Source organism: Neolamprologus multifasciatus, chromosome 17 (genome assembly GCF_963576455.1).
Source record: "Neolamprologus multifasciatus chromosome 17, fNeoMul1.2, whole genome shotgun sequence".
Taxonomy (NCBI): Eukaryota; Metazoa; Chordata; class Actinopteri; order Cichliformes; family Cichlidae; genus Neolamprologus; species Neolamprologus multifasciatus.
Window position 1 is genome coordinate 15124542 of NC_140455.1, and position 21870 is coordinate 15146411.

Genomic DNA, 21870 nt, shown 5'->3' on the forward strand with positions numbered 1-21870 from the left:
TAACTGGATAGCACAGCATTCCCATTGGACTGGGTGTTGGATCCAGCTGGATAAGTGTCTTGTTTGGTCTAACTGTCCAAAAGTTTTGCCTCCTATATTGACCAGGAAGAGAAACTACGGGGTTTCAACCATGTTTTCAAGGATAGGATTTGTAAGCCTATATAATAAATATCAGGACTAAAGATATTTTAAAATGTTGTATTTTTTTAGTATCTTACTTATAGTTAAATAAAAATATTTTCATTTTTGGACGTTTACTCGCAACTGCAACCACCCAAACGAGCAAGGCGCGAACACTCCTCCCAGTCGCAGGGGGCGCTGGAGACAATCCCATAGCCATCTTTTGTGGCGCTGTTTCTGTATCGCATTTCCTGTGCGTAGCAGCGGCAATGCAAGTGATTTTGGGGGAATTTGATATACCTTTTTCTGAAAAAGTAAAGAATTTGGCCGAGTTTTTACATACATATTCTGGCTAAGTGGTTCGCTGGAACAGAAGTTAAACATGGATATCCCCAGTCCTCCCGAAGGTGAGCCGTACACCACAGCTATTTTAAATTTCGATTCAACGTAAGCGAGCACCCATGCTATCTGCTACATAGCTAACAAAACCATTGGATTTAGCATATTGATTAAGGTCACCGATCACAAGTGGATGAATGCTTAACCAGGCTCTGTGTGTAAGCATTTCACCAACTAACGTGAGAAATGGTGTAGAAATAATCCAGTAATGGAGAGTAAACGTTAGTTGTTCCAACTTTTCACGGCTGCTGGCTTTTAAGAAGAAGAACCCCCCAAGAAAGAAGATCCCTTATAGATGTGTTTGTGCTACAGCAGCACGATTAAGAGTAGAATTACAGCCAACTGATTTAATAAAACTATGTAGAAATATGGAAATAATTAATGATTACGCAACCTCTTTCCTATATATTTCTGTTTCAGAAGAAATTCATTATTTTCTAAATCTGTTTTATTTGTTTTTTAAAAAGCACTTTAGACACTATTATTTCTGTCTGTTTCAGTGTCTCTGTTTTGTGGTTTTTCACTGTATTTATGTCTGTGTTTTTGTACAGATCAGGAGCTTCGAAATGTGATTGATAAGCTGGCCCAGTTTGTTGCCCGAAATGGCCCAGAGTTTGAGAAGATGACGATGGAAAAACAGAAGGACAACCCTAAGTTTTCCTTCCTTTTTGGGGGCGAATACTTCAGCTACTACAAGTACAAACTTGCTATGGAGCAACAGCAACGTATGTAGTTAAACTGACACGTCACTATAAAAACAGAATTTTCACTTAGAGGTCAATTTAGTATTGCAATATTAAGTTCATTTGATGTTCAGTACTTTGGATTTCTTAGTATGATAGAAATATTCAAACTAAAAAAAAATGTAATAAAAAAACAGACAAAAAAACCCCCAAAAGCCAGTACATGCACCAGATATGTTGGCAGAATTATTTACTTTTCTGTTTTGGGGTGAAACTGTTAATTGAACAGTCCAACATTGTATTGGTAATGTGAATCTGTTTTTGCCATGGATTTTCCTTTTGATTAAAGGCTTTCAGACTGCCTTTATATCATCACCTTGCAACAGTAGTCCTTGTTCTGCTTGCAGCCTTTGTGAGCTGCAGAGTCAGTTCTCTAGCTCACAGAAAATCTCCCCAAAAGCAGAACAAGGATATCAGTCACTAAATGCACTAAAGACAGTGGATTTGGAATCTCACTACAGGATTAAAGGTGTCCAAATGACACTTTGGTCTGGCTTAATAACAACCTGGCAAATCTGTGGAAGGAACTGTTGCAGCTAAATTTGAAAATACAAATCTTTAAATTTAGAATCTCTTCAATAATCAAAGACACATTGGTCGGGTCCAAAGAATAATTTTCATATCAGACATTTGGGTAGGAGGATTAGCAGATGAAGCACTGTTTTGTAGTATCTTACAGTGTGCTGTCTACACATACAGCTTTTTCGGCAGTCTTCAAGGAGACATCAGTGAATTATAATGTAAATAGCTAAGTGGGCATTGTAGCAATTTTGCCACTACAGGAACACCTCTATATGTACCTTGCATAAAGTTTCTTTATTCTGTGTTTTTCTCTTTATTTACGCGCATACAACAAGTTTCAAAATTCTGTCACTCTCCATGCTTTTTATGAGGTTGAGGTGGTATACTTGTGTGGCACCAATCCTGTGTCCACCCCACTTCACAATCTATGTCCCCCACTCGCCAAATGGCCATAAAGGGTCCTAGCCAGTTGGTGAGTAATTTTGAATTGCAAATGGGAAGTAATACGTGTATTTTACCTCCCAGTTTGAACTGTCTGAGTCTAGTGCCTCTGTTGTACAGGTGCTGCTGACATTCCTTTTATCACTCAGCCGTAAATAGCTGATGGGGTTTCTTGTTACCCTGTTAAGGTCAGAGGTCAAATCTTCTGAGAATCTTGTGGATGCAATACCGCAAGAGTGAAGTCCCCTAGGATTTTCAAATTGATACCAAAGGTGCATCTAGTAAAAATGAATGCCATACTTTGAGAACAAGATGACAGGATTTTGAAACTGATACCATAGGTATGTCTGTTAGAAGGCTGAGGGTAGCACTGGCGACTGCCAGTATTTATGATTCAAGTTTGGTGTTTTTGTTATTGTTGTGTAGGACAACAAAATAACAACATTTTGGCAACCCCTGCCCATGCAAAATATTCAAAAAATGTGCAAAATGGCAAATATTTAAAAGTACACATGAAGAAGAAAAAAATAAATAGAATAAAAGAATACAAAATACATACAAGGTCATAAAAAGTATGTGCAAAGATTTAGTATTGACTTCACAAGTTGTATGTGCAAGTTTCACAGTATAGCAATGTAGTGCTATTACACAGAAGTTGTAATAGGAAGGCTAGCAAGCATGTGTAGACTGTGTGTGTATGTGTGTAGCAGCATTTGAGTATAGTTGATGTACATAGGGTCAAGTTCTGTTCTTCTTTACTGTCTGAAATCCACCACAGTCTCCTTGGCTTTGCTGCTGTGTAGTATAAGTTTGTTGATGGGGCACCAGGCGATTAGGCTCTACACTTTTTCTCTGTCTGCAGTCATGTTGTTAATGGAGATCAGGCCAATGACTGTGTGTCGTCCGCAAACTTGATGATGGTGTTTGTCATTTTACTATCATCAAGGTAAGTGTAGTTGAATGATAGTCATTTAGACTGCTCTTAGTTCTTTGTTTTGGAATGGGCACAGTGGTTGTAGTTTTGAGGCATGTTGTGCACTCCCAGAAATCAAAGAGAGGTTAAAGATGTTAGTGAAAACCTCTGCAAGGTGGTCAGTGCAGGTCTGCAGAACACCATCAGGTTCTGTATCCTTTCTGGGTTTAATTCTCTGCAATAACACTCCTAATGTCATTTCTTTCCAATGACAGTTCAGGCTGGGCTGGTAGGGGATGGAGGTAGATTTCGCTTGCATCATTGTACCTGCTGAAATGGGCAAAAACGATGCTTCAGTCAGGGAAGGATTACTGCTTACTTTGAGGGTTTTTCTTTTAATAGTCTGTCAAATGTTGTATGGCACATATTATCTGAGTTGTTTTTGTTGAAACTGTCCTGAATCTGTAATTGTTCTTTGAAGCCTCAGTGCGGTGTTTGAGTTTTGCTTTTGCTAGGCTATAAGATGCCGTGTCCTGGGCTTTGTAAGCAACATCCCTGATTTTAAGCAGCTCTCTGGCTTCTTTATTGACCCAGGGTTTCTGGTTTCAGAACACTTTGATTAGTTTCAATGTGATGACCAGGTCAGTGCAGAAGTTGATGTAGGATAGAACAAATAATCTGTACACTTCTACATCAGAGTCCATTAAGGTGCTCCAGTCTGTTTATTCAAAGCAATCTTGAAGTAGACAAGGTCTTAATCATTCTGTTGGTTGGTTTAGTTCTGCAAATGAGAGGTTTGTAGGTCAGTACCATTAGCAAGGAGAGATGGTCAGAGTATAGTTGATGTATAGTACATGACTCTGTCTGTCATGAGCACACCCTCCCAACATTGTCCTACCAGTTTATTAAACCTCAGCCAGTCCGTCCCCAAGAATCAAGGGGGGCACAAGGCAGACTGTTTGTAAACTGGAAGCAGCGCCCAGAACTGCTGCAACCTGAAGAAAAAGAACAGGGACAAAGGGGTTAGTTTGGTGTCGGCTTGTTGAAGTGAGGAGCTTCTTCCTCAGAGCAGAGACTGAACGGCTTTCAGCCGGCTACATACTTTTATTTATATTTTAAAATCTAGTAAGAAATATCACTGAAATATTACTTTTCAAAAGAAGTCAAAATAGTAATTGTACTAACTATGCACAAATTAAATCTTTAAGAAGCTGTAAAAATATATGAAACTTTCCACATGCAGCTTCAGCAATGCTGCTTTTCTCATATTCTTGCATGAGGAGCAATCCAGTCACGTCCTTATTGTGAGGACAGCAGTTCTTTGAGCAAAACACAAATATTTTCTTGGCATAGATGCTAATCTTTACAAAGAGGTGAACTTAATATGAGAGTAAATTACATTATTTACTGTTCTACAGTTGGCTTTGATTACTGAAACATAGTCACCTAATTAGCAGCCTGATACTAAAAGCAGAGTGTTGTGCAGTTTTGCATGGTGTTCTTCTGTCAGTTGTGTGATACCACTGAAATGCATTAAAGTTTGCCTTTCTCCACTTAGATCCCTCTACCCACGATGGGGAGGAGTATAAATCTAAAGGTATTTATTTAAAATCAGAATTTTCAGATACATTTAAAAATTCTATTTGGAAAGTCACATGTTGTTATGCACTTTTTTCCCAGATGACACAACATTTGTGCTTTAAAATACTTTGGTTTGTTTTCATTTTGCATGTTCACATTTTTTGCTTTTTCAGTGAATTTCTCTTGGCCATACCTTCTTAATGATCTTGATTAAAATGCTTAATCCTCCATCTTGAAGCAGGTTTGATTACATGCACAGATACAAAGACACAGACACAAACAGAGCAGGGTGTTGTTTGTCCTGTTTGTCTGTAACATGCTTCTGCTCAAGGCAGCTGTAGAATAAGGGCTGTACAATTTAAAAAATGTCAATATTGGTTGAACTAATTTCTGCATTATTTTGTTTATTTCTTGGTACTCAAATTAGTACTACAGTCAGTACTATAGTATTACAGATATTATTGGCAAGTGGCATCAGAAGCTAAATGTTAAGCTAAAACAAAGTTGTTGTTGTTGTTCTTCTTCTTATTTATGATTATTAACATCAGTTCAAATGCTGTAATAAAATAATTCCCAAATATGGGATGAATACAGTTTTATTTATCCAGTAATACAAATGTAATCCTCCTGCAATTACTGAAAAGTTTATGATTATGTTCTGAACATTTGATATTATTAAGTGATAACGTTTACTTGGGTTTGTTTCACTTTTTTTCTATAAAATGAATTTTACTGCATTAATGTCTTTGGTGATAAATGGCCAACAATAAGACTGTTAACATATTTAATGTGTTCTCTGTTAGTTGAAATTCCAGCAGTGGAAAAATTGGCTTGGTACAATCCACAAAACATTTCTAAAATTTATTCTGCATCACAAATTGAACGTAGTCCTTTGAAGTCCTCTGTCTGTACTTGTAACTTTGTAACTTTGAAGAATAGTTCAGTTTGGCTTTGGTAAACATTGCAAAGCGTATCCTAGATGTATCATTTTAGGAAAGCTATAACATGAGTTTAAATTCAATGTTTCAAAAAAGTTGGAACAGGGCTGCGGTCATCCCTCTGTAGCGTCCCTCTTTTTTAATAACAGTGTGTAAATATCTGGGAAATGAGGAGACCGGTTAAGACGGATGTGAGCGTATGTTCTAAATATTGCATATACCTTGCAGTATTGATACTGCCTTTCCAAATATACATGCTGTCAAATAATTTGACACTAATGCATCCTCTGCCATCAAGGATTCAGGCTTTTGAACTGACTGCTGATGACAAGCCAGATGTTCCCTCTCCTCTTTAGTCTGGAAGATGCAGCATTCATGGTTTCAAAAAAATTTCAAACTTTGATTCATCTGAACTCTGAGCGGTTTTCTATTTTGCCTCGGCCCATTTTAAGTGAGCTTTGGTCCTGAGAAGACAGCAATGTTTCTAGATTATATTCATATGTGGCTACTTTTCATGATAGAGCTTTAACCTGCGTTTGTTGAGGGGACTGTGAGCTGTGTTCTCACACAGTGATTTCTGGGAGTGTTCCTGAGGCCATGCACAGATTTCCGTCACAGAACCATGCCTGGTTTTATTGCAGTATTTGAAGGTCGTGGGCATCCAATACTGATTTCCTACCTTGTCCCTTGTGCACAGTGATTTCTCTAGATTCTCTGGAATTTTTTCAACAATATTATGTATGAAATTGTTTCTCAGTTTTCAGACAGTTTTTTGAACATTGGTGAAACTCTGCCAATTTTTACTTCTGTTGTTGATGCCATCAAATTTAAAATTAGCAAATATTTTTCTTAGGGTGATGTGGCTCAGCAGGTATAGCGGGTTGTCTACCAATCAGAAGCTTGGTGGTTCACTCCTCGGCTTCCCCATTCTGCACGTTTACGTATTCTTGGACAAGCGATTGAAACCCTAGTTGTGTGTGAATGTTAGACAAGTTTAGGGAAAGAAAAAAACCATCTCTCTGTATATGTTTGACATTAGGTGAATGGGACTTGTAGTAAAAAGCTCAGAGTAAAAAAAAAAAGCTAAATAAGTACTGTCCATTTACCTTTTAAAACTGTAGATGTTCTCAGTTTAAGCATCTGTGTTCTGTTGTGAATAAAGCAAGGAATTAAGAGATTTGCAAATATTGCATTCTGTCTTAAAATTCACAGTGTCCATACATTCTCGGAATTAAGTTTGTATTCTCAAGTCTTCCCATATGGAAAAGAAATAGTAAATCATATATAAACCATGTAAGGCTTACATGATTTGCTCATGAAAGTGGCCACTTTCTCATTACTTTCATATTTTTTTTTTAGTAAGTATCCAAAACATACAAGTTTCATTATATAATTTTTCAAGGGATCTTATATGTGTTTTCACTCTTGTATGCTTTTCATACAAGTTTCATACAAGACAGATAGAAACTTTATAAGATTTATATATATCTTTTCCATATGGGTTGGTACAACAGAAATGTATTTTCATTTAATCGAGCAGCCCACCCTGAGCCAACAGGTTACCTCAGCGCACCAGTTGTTTCTGCAGCAATCAGCAGTACCAGGAGGGGATGTGTTGATACTGATTGCATGTCTTAAATTGTGTTCACTCCTCTACTTGGAACATTTCATGTAGGCCATGTTTTATTTCTTCTTCAGAAAACCATATTGGCAGATTAGCAGTATTTTTTTTTCTCTTCATGATTTATTAATTGTGTTCATGGTCATCATGTTGTCATCAGCAGCAGCTATACAAAAGAAACACTTCGTCTTAAGGACTGAACATTCAGTCCTGTTTTTTGCTTGTTTGTTTGTTTGTGCAGAAATATACAACCCTGGTGCAAAAGATGTGGTTGATATCCCCCCTCCACCGATGCCGATGATTGCTCCACCTCCAATACCTCCACCCTCTGCGCCCGCTATAGATGAGCTCATTCAACAGAGCCAGTGGAATCTGCAGCAGCAGGAGCAGCATCTGCACACGCTCAGACAGGTGAAGTGGAAAAAATGTAACGAAAAAAGCATATCCTTCCCTCCAGGAACATTTATTCCCGTGTACTGGTTGTTGATGAACGTTTTTGTTTTGAAGTCTGTCTTTGCTGAATGTTTCAGTTGTCCGGAGTTGATTGGAGAATTTTTTTGTGAGGGCAAGACAATTTCTGTTTTGCACATATAACTTCTTTACAGAAGAGTAACTCTCTGTACTAACAAAACTGGGACCCACTCTTGAATGCTTGGAGAGAAATTAAGTAGTTATCGCTCCATGCATTAAACAAAATAATAACGAAGAGCATGTGATACAAGAAATAAACACGCTGGAGAGATTATATCTCTCGGCTGGTCCGGGAACGCCTTGGTGTTCCCTCGGAGAAGCTGGGGGAGGTGGCCGGGGAGAGGGAGGTCTGGGTTTGGGTGGATGTGAGACAAATGGCTGAGGGGACATCACAAGACCAGTGTTGACCAATAAATTTTCTAATGCTTTTTCAATGTAGGAACAGGTCACTGCAGCCATTACTTTAGCTATGGAGCAGCAGACCCAAAAGCTGCTGCTGGAAACGCAGTTGGACATAACAGAATTTGACAACCTGCTTCAACCAATTATAGACACCTGCACCAAAGATGCCATCTCGGTAAGGACATAACGATAGGATTTTCTGTGAATCAGGGCCATACAGGAAATCATTCCTCCCATTGGCTTTCTCTTTGTACAATTCCTTCATGTAAAGAGTTATTATAATTAGAGCTATTTACATTTCACTTTTGTTTTTCTTCCTCAGGCTGGTAAGAACTGGATGTTCAATAATGCCAAGTCCCCACAGCACTGTGAACTGATGACATCACATCTACGCAACCGCATCACTGCTGATACAGCTCATTTTGAGCTGCGCCTACACCTTATCTACTTAACAAATGACGTTCTTCATCACTGGTACCCAAACCTAAATACACTCATGAACCCATGTAGTTTACTTGTGTACTTTATCTGTGAGAAAACGAATGATGGAGTAGCATTATAAGTAATCTGAAAGAGGGTAAAATCAATTTTCCTCACTGCCTTTCTCTTTCCTGTTTGTTTGTTTTTTCTATGCCTTCTGTTGATACTGCCTAAGGGAAGCATGTACCACGGGGCGATCGTGGCTCAAGAGTTGGGAGTTTGCCTTGTAATCGGAAGGTTGCCGGTTCGAGCCCCGGCTCGGACAGTCTCAGTCGTTGTGTCCTTGGGCAAGACACTTCACCTACCGCCTACTGGTGTTGGCCAGAAGGGCCGATGGCGCGATATGGCAGCCTCGCTTCTGTCAGTCTGCCCCAGGGCAGCTGTGGCTACAACTGTAGCTTGCCTCCACCAGTGTGTGAATGTGAGAGTGAATGGGTGGATGACTGGACGTGTAAAGCGCTTTGGGGTCCCTAGGCGGGACTAGTAAAAGCGCTATACAAATACAGGCCATTTACCATTTACCATTTACCATGTATAATGCAAACACAATTGGTCCTGGAATCATTAGCACTGAACTCCATAATTAACCTTCGTATGTGAAGAGGACTCTTACATGAACAAATTGGAGTCTGTTAGATATATAGAATGCAAACCACTGCAGCACAGTACCTTTAATACCTGCAGTATGCTCTAATAGCCAGACAATGTTATGGTCAACAGTATTGAACGCTGCACTGAGGTCCAGCAGGACAAGCACAGAGAGGAGTCCACTGTCAGAGGCCATAAGAAGATAATTTGTAACCTTCATTAAAGCTGTTTCTATGCGATTAGCTCTGAAACCTGCTTGACACGCTTCAAATAAGCCAAAGGTTTGCGTGGCTCTTCTGGTCCTCCATAGTTTAAAGTGTATGGGAACAGCTTGAAACGGGTAATATGTCAGAATAGTGGAGATATTTTTTTTCATGTTCCAGTTAGGAAGGTTTTTCATATTTTTTTTGTTTTTCATCCTTTTTAAAGAATAACTGAGGTACCAAACTGTGAGAGAATTCTAATAATTATACTCTTAGTTATGTAGCAATAACTATACTCTCTTTCACATTACCTGTCCATACAAAGTTACTACAGTAGCGCTACAGGTAGAAAAATGTAGCGATACCACACGTTGAAGAAGCAGAAACTTTGTCAAGTGGCACACTGTGTATGAATTGGTTTTATCCAGTATTGAAAATGTGCAGTTGTTGGTCTCTGTGAGGTGTACCTTTGACTGTTTTATATTACACAGGAATATTGCAGATGGGGCTGATGAGTGAAGCTCACTCAGCCCATTAACTGAGCTTAGCATTCAGTGTTCTGATGGCAGGATAAAAGCTGTTTCTCAACCTGGCTGTCCTGGGCTTTTTGTTGAACAGGTGAGAAAATTCGGCAGACGTTTTCTCATCTCTCCAGAGTAAGGTCCAGCCAATAATCTTTTGTGCTGTCTAATGACGCTCTGCATGTTTTTCTGCCACCAAGCTATAAGGATACCAGGCTTTGTTGTAGGTCAGGACACTCTCTGTGGTGCTGCAATTAAAAAGCCACCAACAGTTTCTTATCCAGATGGTTCCTTATAGCATCTTAAAGCTGTGGAGTCCTTGTTGGTTTTAACGGTTTTAACGGCCATGTTGTTGTTAGTGATTCATGACAGGTCCCCAGGAACTTAAAGGAGGACACTCGCTGATTACAGTCCCCGTTGACTACCTCCTTAGTTTTGATGGTGTTGAGCAGAAGGTTGTGTTCTGCTCAACACCATCCTGCCAGTTTTTTTACCCCGCTCCCTGTACGCAGTCTTGTCCCCTCTGCTGATGAGGCCAATAACTGTTGAATTGGAGAAGGGAGGTGTACAGGAGAGGGCTCAGCACACAGCTTTGCCCATGCTGTGGGTCAGCATGCAGGAGCCAGGCATTGCTCATTTATTGTAGTATTGTAATGGATTATGTGCCTCAATGTTTTGTTTGTGATTCTTTTAATGTTTTACACAGCCAGCGGAAGCAGCAGAAGGATTTGTTGGCAGCGCTGCAGAAAGTTGTTGTTCCAATCTACTGCACAAGCTTTCTAGCTGTAGAGGAAGAAAAACAGCAGAAGATCACCAGGGTAAATACAGGCACATATTTTCCAAGTCTAACACACTAACTGGTTTTTCTTTGCTATAGCAGCTTCAGCTATGAATATTCATTTATATCAGTTTGTTAGTAGCTTAGATCTGGTGATTAAAAGGAAGTTTTTTCTCCTCCATTTATTGAACGGGAAAAAGGTTTCTGTTTCTGACATTCCTCTCCCTTCACAGTTGTTGCAGCTTTGGGAGAAAAATGGGTACTTTGATGAGGAGACCATTCAACAGCTCCAGAATCCAGCACTGGGCCTTGGCCAGTACCAGGTGACAGGAACATGTCTTAACAATCAGATTTTAGAGTTAGACCCAAATATTTCACTTTCAGGATTTTTGTGTTGTAAGTATTGGGCACTATGGTGTTGCAGTGGTTACTACTGTTGTTTCACAGTAAGAAGGTTCCTGCCACAGACTGTTGATCTGTCCAGCTTGTAGCCCTCCCCTCGCCTTATTGGAGCTGGGTTAGGCTCCAGGCCCCTATGACAAGAGGCAATGTCAGGCGTTTTTATCCCACATGTTGTGAATGCATCCCCCCTCCCAACTGAAACATTTTCTACCTGGGACACTGCGCTGAGCATGCGTGTTTTCATACTACCAGATGGCGGAAGAATATGGTGATAGCGGGAGTTTCAGATGAGCAAGGGAATGAGACTATAATTGAAGAAAAGTCAGACGAGCTAGTTCCAAAGAGAAACAGCCCTGGATCAATAATCTGGCAGTGGTTTGGATTTCATAAGGATGTCAAACAAAATGCCGTAATTTGCAAAAGATGCTGTAAAGTTATTGCTGCTGCAAAAGGTAGCAATACCACAAACGTGTTCCACCACCTGAAAAGCCATCCACTGCAAAATGAAGAATGTTTTCAATTCACCATGTCAACACTTCCCCACACGCCAAAGAAAACGTTAAACCAGCCAAAAAGAAAAAGTGCTGCCAGAGTTCTACATATCAGCAAGAGAAAATATATCCCAGTGGCTAATAAATGTGACCTTCTTCCCAACAACTACGGCTCTATGGACCAGCAGCAGTCGTTGGAATCTGTCAGAAAGTAGTCAGGTGTGCATCACCACGGATAACAGGAGTAACATAATAAAAACAATATTTATGTATCTATCTATATATCGATCTATTGATCGATCTAGATTTGTGTGTGTGTGCGTATGTGGATATATGTATATATGTTTTTCCTCATATTACCCGGCCCCATTCATGACTTTTTTTGTATTTTTCCCACCATAGACTTTATCTGGTATTCTGTTGTTTCTTTCAGGCGTCCCTGATAACAGAATATGCTGCAGTGGTGCAGCCAGTCCAGTTGGCCTTCCAGCAGCAGATCCAGTCATTGAAGACTCAGCATGATGAGTTTGTTGCTAGTCTGAAGCAGCAACATCAGTCACAACCGCAGTCTGCCCCTGTAGGACAGCTAGCTGCCCCAGCTGAACCGGAAAAGCCCCCCCCTATGACTACGCAAGCCGGTGAGTGGAAAAACACTCAACCAAAGCAGAGGCACAGCCTCATGCATGAGATCATGTCAACTGCTTATACAATTTGGGAAATAACTATTTGATCCTCTGCTGAATTTGTGAGTTTGGTCACTTGCAAAGAAATTAACAGTCTGTAATTTTTATTGTAGTTTAATTTTAATGGAAAGAGACAGATTATCAACCAACAATACAGAAAAAACACATAAATACATAAAAGTTATAAACTGATTTTCAGTATTTGATCCTGTTGTGGAAATTTTGTGCATTAAATAAAGGAGGTTATACTGCTGGAGTTGTCTTGTGAGCAGTTTATTCTTACAAGTACTTACAATTCAGTACAAGGCACTGATGGTATTGTGCTGAGGAATTCACCAAACAAAGGATCCAACAGGGGAGAGATGCAGGGATCTGATTCATGCTCAAAATTTCTCTTTCTAAACATGGCGTGAACTAATCATTTGATTCGGGTGTGTTGACCCAGGGGGATATCTAAAACCTGCAGGATACCGGCCCTCGAGGCCTGGAGTTGCCTACCCCTGAGATAGACTTTGCGACTCATTTTATGTCTCTAAAAGCAACATTTCCCTGCCTGGGCTGCCTTGCACCGCTGCATGTTAGTCTGTTTCAATTGAGGCCTGTGGGGCACTATCAGCCAATGAAACAATAGACACATTTCTGTGTTTTTGTAGATGAATATTTCACACTTTAAGGCTGCCTGTTTATTTAAGGGAGATGACCAATACAATATAATCACAGATGATAGATTAAATAGATTTTAGGTAGATGCTTATGCATTCTTAAAGTCTTATATGTTGAATTGATGTCATCTGTTTAGAGCCCCTGCCAGTCAGTGCTGTTCTCCATGCTCGTGTTATTGTCCATGACGTTTTAGCACAAACACTTTAAAGGTGATAATTTAGGACTTCAGCAATAATACAGACAGCAATGTAGTTAAACCTGACCAAGTCCATGTATGTTTGTTTCATGATGTCTCTTTTTTGTGTTCAGGAGATGTAAAGCTTCCCATGTCAGGTCCTCCTCCAGGAGAGTTTGATGGCTCTTCATCCAGACCACCAGACCCCAGCAACCCTAGTGGTCCCTCAGATATACCCCCCACAAAGCCTGCCTGGTATGACCCTCAGCATATGAGCCCCTGGAACCCCAACCAGCCGGTAAAGACCTTTTTGTGTGTGTTTCTTGTCTGTGTGTGTGAGTGAGGGAAAATATTGAAAGATACAGAAGGAGAGTGCATATTTGCTGGATATTCTCAACTACAGTGGCGTGTACAGCCCTCCCTGATTTCCTATTTTTTTATGTTTATCACACTTAAATGGCTCAGATCATCAAATACATTTGAATATTAGACAAAGATAACACAAGTAAACACACAATGCAGTTCCTAAGTAAAGGTGTTTATTATTAATGGGGAAACAATTAAAACCTACATTGCCCTGTAGCTGGAGAGGCAGTTAGGACAGAGGGCGATTTTACTCTAGGTGAACATTAAGAGCGTGCAAGAAAGAGCCAGGTAAGAGCTAACAACTCTCAACCGAAACATAAAGTCTTCCAGAGGTGTACAGTGCAATGAAAAAAACTGTCTGTGCGCTTAATTATTTTGTATACGTAGTACTCATGTGACAGCTTTGCAAGCCACTTTGTTATTTTGTGAAGCCATAGTACGTCACAATGTGACAGAGTTGTAGTCTGTTGTTATAACATATTGTTATCGTATCAATGTAATTAGCCTTAAATTCTACAACAGTTCCCACACTTCCTTTGTGTTTGCCACCAGTCCACTGATAGATAGTATGTGCCGGCAGCTCAGAGAATCTAATGGAATTTGAAAGAGGTGTTTTCACGCTAAAAAAAACAGGGCGATATTTTAAACTTTTAAAAGAAAACCAGCCCATCAGAATAAAACAAACACAACGTGCACCAACTGAAGGTGCATCTGACAACAAAGGAAAAGTTTATAAGTACAACAGCGAGTTGGAAAAGGCGTTTACGTGGCTGATTTACGATGCTAAAGCACAACTTTTATTTTGTCAGCACTGCTCAGAAACAGCAAAAAAGAGTAAATCAGACATTCTTTACATTGTGGGAAACAAGATATTTTAAAGAGTTGATGTTGAAAAACACCACATTGCATGCTTGTGCTGCAACTTTTGAGCTGTGCTACAAAACTAGCAACCTTTGTAGCACCAGTGCTATAAGCTAGGAATGTTAACATACATTCAGTTTTATGTTATATAATTTATATAGCACCAAATCACAGCAACAGACCCTGAAGGCACTTTATCTTATAAAGTAAAGAGATTAATAATAACTAATGCAAAGTGGTTTATAAACACACAGCAAGTGAAAAAGAAATACTCAGTTTTGTACCAGCAGCCTATGCATATTGCTGTGTAACTAATAGCCCTTTTCCACTGGTACCTACTGGCCCGGCATGGTTTTTAGAATAGAATAGGCCTTTTATTGTCTTTGTACATGTATGACAAAATTGTGGGTGCTCCACACCAACTGTGTCGGAATAGAATAGAAACAAAGCAAGAGAAGTATGTTAAAAAATTAGGCACACATTAGATAGCAAAACAGTTGCAAAATGCTGGGAAGTAGGACAAAGAGTTGGTCTGTTTGTATGTGAGTGGCCGGAGTGATGGGGGTTACTCAGACCATGGCTCAGGCTGGTGACGTGGGTGGGCAGGGGTGGGTTGCGGGGTGATAGTCCGAATGGTCCAGGGCAAGAAACTGTTTGTGAGTCTGGAGGTGTGGGAGCAGAATAAACCTTTTGGGATTTACTTTCCTGATTTCCTTGCACATACATCAAGACTGTTACCTGGTAACCTGTTTTCAGTTATTTCACACGTTCATTCAATAGTTTAGATCGCTTCAGTGAGAATCTACAATGTAAATAGTCATGAAAATAAAGAAAAGCCATTAAATGAGAAGGTGTGTCCAAACTTTGACTGGTAGTGTAGTTCTCCATACTCTCCGCTCAGTTTTTAGCTATTCTGTACAGCCAACAGCCTGACCCTTCTCCATGTCCCTGTAAATCGCTGTGTCACAACTCAATATTCCGTCTATTTAGCTTGCAGTTATTATTCTTTTATCCAGCTACAGTCTACTACCCACTACGTCAATGATAACAGGTGCCTAATGCGGCTATTAACTAAGTGACAATATTTAAAACAGCTAATTTGATCATATTTGCTGGCCAGGTTAACATTTATAATAAATGTTTAATACTTCAGGAAAATGGTCAAAGAAAAAGTCTCTTCTGACTTTTTGAACTGCAGCATTGAGCTAAGGTAAGAGTATGAAATAGAAGTCAGTCACACTGGCCTCACTTGACCTATCCTGGGTCACTCTGGATGACGGCTACAGGGGAAAAACATCTTCTGACAGAATGGACGTGTCATTGTGGGCTTATTCCTATCATTAATGCTGAAGGAATACTAGTGTAGCCACACTACATTGTCACCCTGGCCTTGCCCATCTAGTGACATGTCTTTTAATCATCACAGTTCCTCACTTTGCAATTTACTGGCAAGCTCAGGTCATGGTCACATCCTTTCTGTCTCGGCTCTTCCCCAGCCTCCTTTTGATCCAAACCAGCCACCACCACCTTGCCCTCCTTGGAACAGCCATGAGGGGATGTGGAATGATCAGCGGGACCCAGGAAACTGGAGTGGAGGTCCTGGTAGAGAAGGAGGTCCTTGGAGTGGTCCAGGTGGATCTGAGCACGCTCCTCCATCTTGGAACTCGTACGACCAGCAACCACCATGGGGAAATCAGCCGGACCAGCCTCCCTGGGGTCAGAGGGAGCCACCATTCCCTCCACGCATGCAGGCATGTGGGAGAACATTTCTGTGGTTTTACTTCCTCTGCTATTTACTTTGCATTTACAACTTACATTTACACTGAATCCTTGCAGAAAAGATGCTTGAGCTTCTTACTTACATGAATGATTGTGGTGTTTCACTTGCATTTTTACAGAGGCCGCCCCATTTCAGAGGACCTTTCCCTCCTCACCAGCAGCCACCTCCTTTCAACCAGCCCCCTCCGCCCCCACACGGCTTTGGACGTTTTCCCCCTCGCTTTATGCAGGAAGACTTTTCTCCCAGACATCACTATGACAGACCACCCTATACACCACATCGATTTGACTATGCTCAAGGAGAATATCCTGGAGGTTAGCGGAGAGACCCAGAGTCATAGATCAGAGGAGATGCATGTTTCTGCGCCTTTTAATTTTCAGGTGTATTTTAACAGTCTCCAAATATGTTTGACAGATATGCCGGGTCCTCCTCCCCACCACCATCCCAATCAGAGGCTTCCTCCACCAGGTATGGGAGCTGAACATCCTCCCTGGGGTGGAGGCCAGCACCCGGAATTTGGCCCACCACCACATGGGTTTAATGGCCATTCACCTCACATGCGTCATCGCCAGCATCCAGTGCAAGATGATCCCAGTCTGGTGCCAAATGTGCCCTACTTTGACCTGCCAGCTGGTCTCATGGCTCCGCTTGTTAAAGTAAGTCCTCTGCTTCTCATTGCAGGACAGGGGAATGAGAATAAATACAAATGTAAAAAAACAGTAAAAACTGCTACCATTATGGTTCAAGTAATGCACTTCTTATATAGTGCTGTTTTACTATTTTCTCCCAATCACACACATCCATACAAGTGTAATTTTTTTTCATAGACCACACAAAAAGAGGTACCGGGGTGGTTTTTACAATTTTTAGCATGGATTTTGTACTGAAGTGGTATCCAGAATAGACACATTTAGCCCCAATAAAGTTTGCATGCCTTATGGTCTTACTGTTACTGTCAACTGTACAGCTTGAGGACTGTGACTATAAACCTCTGGACCCTAAGGACATTCGATTACCTCCACCCATGCCACCCAGTGATCGCCTGCTAGCTGCCGTGGAAGCTTTCTACAGCCCTCCATCTCATGATCGGCCTAGGAATAGGTACGAACACACACTTTTTGTGCAAGACAGTTAAATTTAATTTAATAATAGAATTTAAAAATATAAATCAATGAATATGTGATTCAGTTTAACTCTTATTTATTTATATAGCACCAAATCATAACAGGAGTCACATCAAGGCACTATATAATGCTGGGTAAAGACCATAAAATAATAAAGAGAAAACTCCAACAATCAGATGACCCCGTCTGAATGTTGGCATTTTCTGCTGACAAGCACTTAGTGTCAGTGGAAAGGGAAAGTTAAGGATAACTCATGAAAATTGCAGAGTGCTGTATAAAAACATTAAAAGTAAAAAGTGGTGAGTGAAGAAGAAATGCTCAGCAAAGAACTACCTGTAATAACCAATTACAATAGTCAAGCCTAGAAGAAATAAATATCATCTGACCTCATAGGTAGATGAAACTGGTTACCTGAATACCAATAAAAATGTATGCTGCCATTTCATAATGCTGCTTAAGGGAAGCATTTATAATATAATACTAAAACAGTTGGGTCACATGACTGCTTTTTAAGTAATGGCTTCTTACCTCTACCTTAAAGGCCTAAAAGCTAAATAATAGAAATAGATCATACTTAAGATTGAAGCGTTATGTAATGGTAGAACTTCTATGAAAAGTCTTGTAGGGACTGTCACTAGTTTTGAAAGTAGCTGTATATAATATGTCTGTAAGATGGCTATGACTAATTCTTTCTCCAGTGGTTAAACATTTGTGAAGAAGATCATAAAGTCATTACAGTTGGTGTAAACGAGGTCTCTTTGTCAGCCAGGCTATGGTGCTAAAAAGAAATGCAGGGTTGTTCGTCTTTTGTTCAGTCAGTAATCTTAAGTAAGATTTACTAGCCTTATAGAAACTAAATTAGTGAGACATTTCCTCTCCAGCTTACAGGTTATCTGCTTTAACTTCCTAAGACCTGAACTCTTTCATGGCATGCATTTTTAATTTCTCTTTGCTATTTGGGCTGATTGGGCAAATTTAGTATTATGGTTTAGACAACCCAAAATGTGATGTTCACATATGTGGAGGTTAAGGTGTTTGTTTGTGAATTATATCAATTATACCTGGTCGAGTGTTCTGCAACCAGGACAAAAACCGCATTGTTCCTCCTGTATGAGAGATCCGACTAGCAGACAAACTCTCCGTTCCAGCAACCTGGGATAGACTTTAAAGTCTGAGAAGTGTGATCCCCTATAGTTGGAGCACACCCTCGGGTCCCGCTTAGTCTTTTGCAGCTGTTTATCTGCAGAAATTGCTGTAGAAACTGGGTGAAGTACTACTACTTTGTTTAAAAATTGCAGCGAATAGTGATTACACGTATTTGTGGTTGGTTCCTCATTCAGTGAAGGCTGGGAGCAGAACGGCCTGTATGAATTCTTCAGGGCTAAGATGAGGGCCAGAAGGAAAAAGGATCAGGAGAAACGTAACAGGTAAGCTTTTCCTTCATAATAGAGTATTCTCTCTTTTTCCATCTCTCTCCTGTGCTACAAATATCAAAACACAACATATTTAAACTGATTTTTTTTTAAACTTGACTGTTGTTTACTAATCATGTCACCAGGTGTCATTATTCACGTCACATCTTTATAATACAGAAAAAAGAAATAAAATAATGTTTATTGCTTCTTCTTTTAGTTTTACAGCACGTTGGTCAATGATTGTTGTTTTCAAATGTGCTTAATAAAGTGAATTGTCTTTTTAAAAGGAGGATGTCATGCTTTTCAAAGTAAAACCCAGAACTTTGTATGTTCTGATAGTTTTATCATTTCTCCAATGATGACTGGTTCTAGTGGTCGTGGAGGCAGCCGCTCCAGGAGTCGCTCTCGCAGCCGCGGGAGGTCTTCGTCTCGCTCCAGCTCTCACTCCTCAAAGTCCTCCAGGTCACGCTCCCGTTCATCACGTTCCCGCTCCCACAGCCGCTCTCGCTCCTACTCACAATCCAGGTCTGTATCCACACATCAAAGCATGGTACCTTCAGTCGTGATTTGTTAGATCCTGCGAAGTCTCATTCACAAGCTATGAAATGCACTCTATTTCCACCAGTTCTTGATTTTCCATCGTGTTTGCTTACCCCAGCTCCCATATGGTCATATTTTTTTAATAATCCACTTGATCATTTACAATCAAACATTACCACGGAATGAAAGTGGAACATTTTCACATAATCACGGCCAAATTTAACTCCAGGAACTTGATGAGTTGGACTAAAGACCTGTAAATACAGCAGATCCTGTGACAATGGCTTCTTGATATTATATTTCTATTAGGTTTACGCAGTGAAGCCATAATGACTCTGCATTGTGCGTGTACATGGAAGTCTTTGTGTATCAATAATTCAATGCATCTCTGACTGAATAAATATTTTTTCTTTTTCTTTTTTTGTAATTGAAGTCTCTTATTTAAAAACGATGCTGTTGGATATAATGAATGTGTTTCGGGCTTTGAGTGCTGAATATGACTAAAGTGTGATTCATGTTACCTAATTTGTGTTGAACCAAACTCTTTAGGTCCAGGAGTAGATCCAGGTCATCTCGTAGTCACTCTCGCTCCAGGTCTCGATCCCGCTCACATTCACCCACCAAGCGACGGCGTGGCGCAAAATCTCAGAGCTCCTCCCCTCCGTGAGTTTCTTCACTCCTCTTTAATCATATGCTTTGCTAAAAAAAACCTTTATCCTGTAGTGTAATGATGAATTTCTCTCGTGCTTTCTGTAGTTCCACAGCAGTGCTGGGCACAACTTCTTCAAAATTACCTGCAGACACCAGGTTAGGGGAGGAGAACAAAGGTCATCAGCTACTGATGAAGATGGGTACGCTCTAATTATTATGATTTACATTTTATTTTATTTTTTAAATCCAGTAAGGATGTTTGAAGAATGATATTTTTGGATATTTAAAATGACTTCCTGTCTGCTGTAGGTTGGAGTGGCTCAGGGGGCTTGGGGGCTAAAGAACAGGGCATCCAGGACCCCATTAAAGGAGGCGATATCAGGGATAAATGGGACCAGTACAAAGGTGTGGGGGTCTCACTGGATGACCCTTACGAGAACTATCGCAGGAATAAAAGTTACAACTTTGTAGCTCGCATGAAGGCAAGAGAAGAAGGTACATAAAATCTTTTATTCAGGAATTACTCACAAAAATAAATTGGGTTGTCCCTTATCTAACTCCTCCTTTTCTGTTTGTTTTTCTTTCTGGGTCAGTCAATCGGGAACCCCAGGACACTCCTTCAACTGACTGATGCAGTCAAATTGTGTGAAACAACCCTCTCCTCCTCACCACCGCCACCACAGATCTAACTTTTTTTTAATTTTAGTTGGTTTTCTACCCAGGATTTGTCACTAGTCCCAAAAGTCTAAACTAAAGGAGAACACTATGCATTTTTAAGTGTCTAAGAGTGCAAGGAGCTTTTGCTGCCTCTAAGTCAAGTTTGTCCAAGCAGAACATGTACAGTGTGTAGATGTGACAATTGACGCTAACAATAGCAACATCACAGGAGTCAGCTAAAACATTTTTGTTCAGCTTGGACCCTCGAATAACTATCTGTTTAATTTTATTATATTTGACTTCCAGTGTTTCATGTAAGTGTTCATAATTCTACAGACTGAAAACAGAGGTCTCAGTCACACTCAACATTTAGGAGCTAGGACATAATAGAAGTGAATAATGTGTATTAAAGCAGTGCTTTTCTTTCACTTGCGGTGGATTGTCAAAATAATTCTTTAATAAATAACAAAAGCAGTGCTTTTTCATAAATTATTCTGGCTCTTTTTGTGGAAGAATTGGTCTTAAAGAAAACTGCTTACTGTGGAAGGTGTCAAGAGTCTCAGAAGAGTGGGTTCTGAAAACAAGATGTGGCCAGATCACTATTTGTAAAACAGAAATGTCATATGTGAGAACTGAGCATTTAAGGCAAAAGTAGAATAAAGGTATGGTTGCTCTTCTTGTGAATCTTATTTTTTAAGCAGCTTATTATTGTGACATTTTCTTTTTCAGGTAATGACTTCTCTTTAGATGTCTTTTAGTTGTAGTGTTAAAATGAAGTTCAACAATTCCACTGTATTTTTATCCACAAGCACACTGTAGAGACATGATCTAAATAAACAATTCTGACAGCTCACAATGGGCCTTTTCTTTCTGTTTGCACGATCAATCATCACACTGTCCTGCTGGCTTGGCCATCTCCAAATGGTCACCAGCATGCAGTGTGTAATCTTTTTTTCCTGGCAAGTTTTAATTCAATCAAAAGTGTTAGGTGTTAAACTGATAGGTAATGAAATCCTCAAATTATATGATCCTAAGATTCTGCATTACTAGTTGTAAAAGTCCGTCTGTCTAATATTTGTTATTTTGACCTAGCACAGCGTTCTTACTGAAACCCATAATTGTGCCTTTTCCATCATATTGCCAAATGCAATATTTCTGGACCTTTTTAAGTTCATAGCTCTTTGATGAACACTATATTCAGTATATACTGTATTCTTTCATGGCTGCTACTCAGATGGTTTTGTATTTACACTCAAGCTTGCCTAAGAAAAATATTTGATACACGATTGTCTCATTTGATATAAAGTCCAAGTGTTGACATTTTAAACTCAGAAAGGCAAA

General features: G+C 39.9%; 1 protein-coding gene and 1 long non-coding RNA gene across 3 annotated transcripts; both read left to right on the forward strand.

Annotated features, from left to right (window-relative positions):
- The first annotated feature begins 345 nt into the window (after positions 1 to 345).
- cherp (calcium homeostasis endoplasmic reticulum protein) lies at positions 346 to 21385 on the forward strand. 2 transcript variants are annotated; one of them, XM_085138311.1, is made up of 20 exons: positions 346 to 527; positions 1071 to 1244; positions 4697 to 4735; positions 7520 to 7689; positions 8189 to 8326; positions 8474 to 8625; positions 10650 to 10761; positions 10955 to 11044; positions 12048 to 12252; positions 13270 to 13433; positions 15859 to 16113; positions 16261 to 16456; positions 16557 to 16798; positions 17110 to 17243; positions 18607 to 18693; positions 19054 to 19206; positions 19771 to 19884; positions 19978 to 20072; positions 20182 to 20367; positions 20466 to 21385. In XM_085138311.1, the coding sequence occupies exons 1-20, from the start codon at positions 503 to 505 to the stop codon at positions 20501 to 20503; spliced, it is 2769 nt and encodes a 922-aa protein (XP_084994437.1). In that variant the 5' UTR covers positions 346 to 502; the 3' UTR covers positions 20504 to 21385. The 2 variants fall into 2 exon arrangements, with proteins under 2 accessions (XP_084994437.1, XP_084994439.1); XM_085138313.1 differs by lacking the exon at positions 4697 to 4735.
- LOC146499125 (uncharacterized) lies at positions 1251 to 4290 on the forward strand. Its single transcript, XR_014870273.1, has 2 exons — positions 1251 to 1596; positions 1672 to 4290. It is a non-coding gene; the product is annotated as an uncharacterized LOC146499125 (long non-coding RNA).
- Positions 21386 to 21870: the final 485 nt, after the last annotated feature.

Coding starts and splice junctions, on each gene's coding strand:
- cherp (XM_085138311.1), top strand. CDS start 503: ATGGATATCCCCAGTCCTCCCGAAG. Junction 528..1,070: donor TATCCCCAGTCCTCCCGAAG/GTGAGCCGTACA, acceptor GTTTTTGTACAG/ATCAGGAGCTTCGAAATGTG. Junction 1,245..4,696: donor TGCTATGGAGCAACAGCAAC/GTATGTAGTTAA, acceptor TTCTCCACTTAG/ATCCCTCTACCCACGATGGG.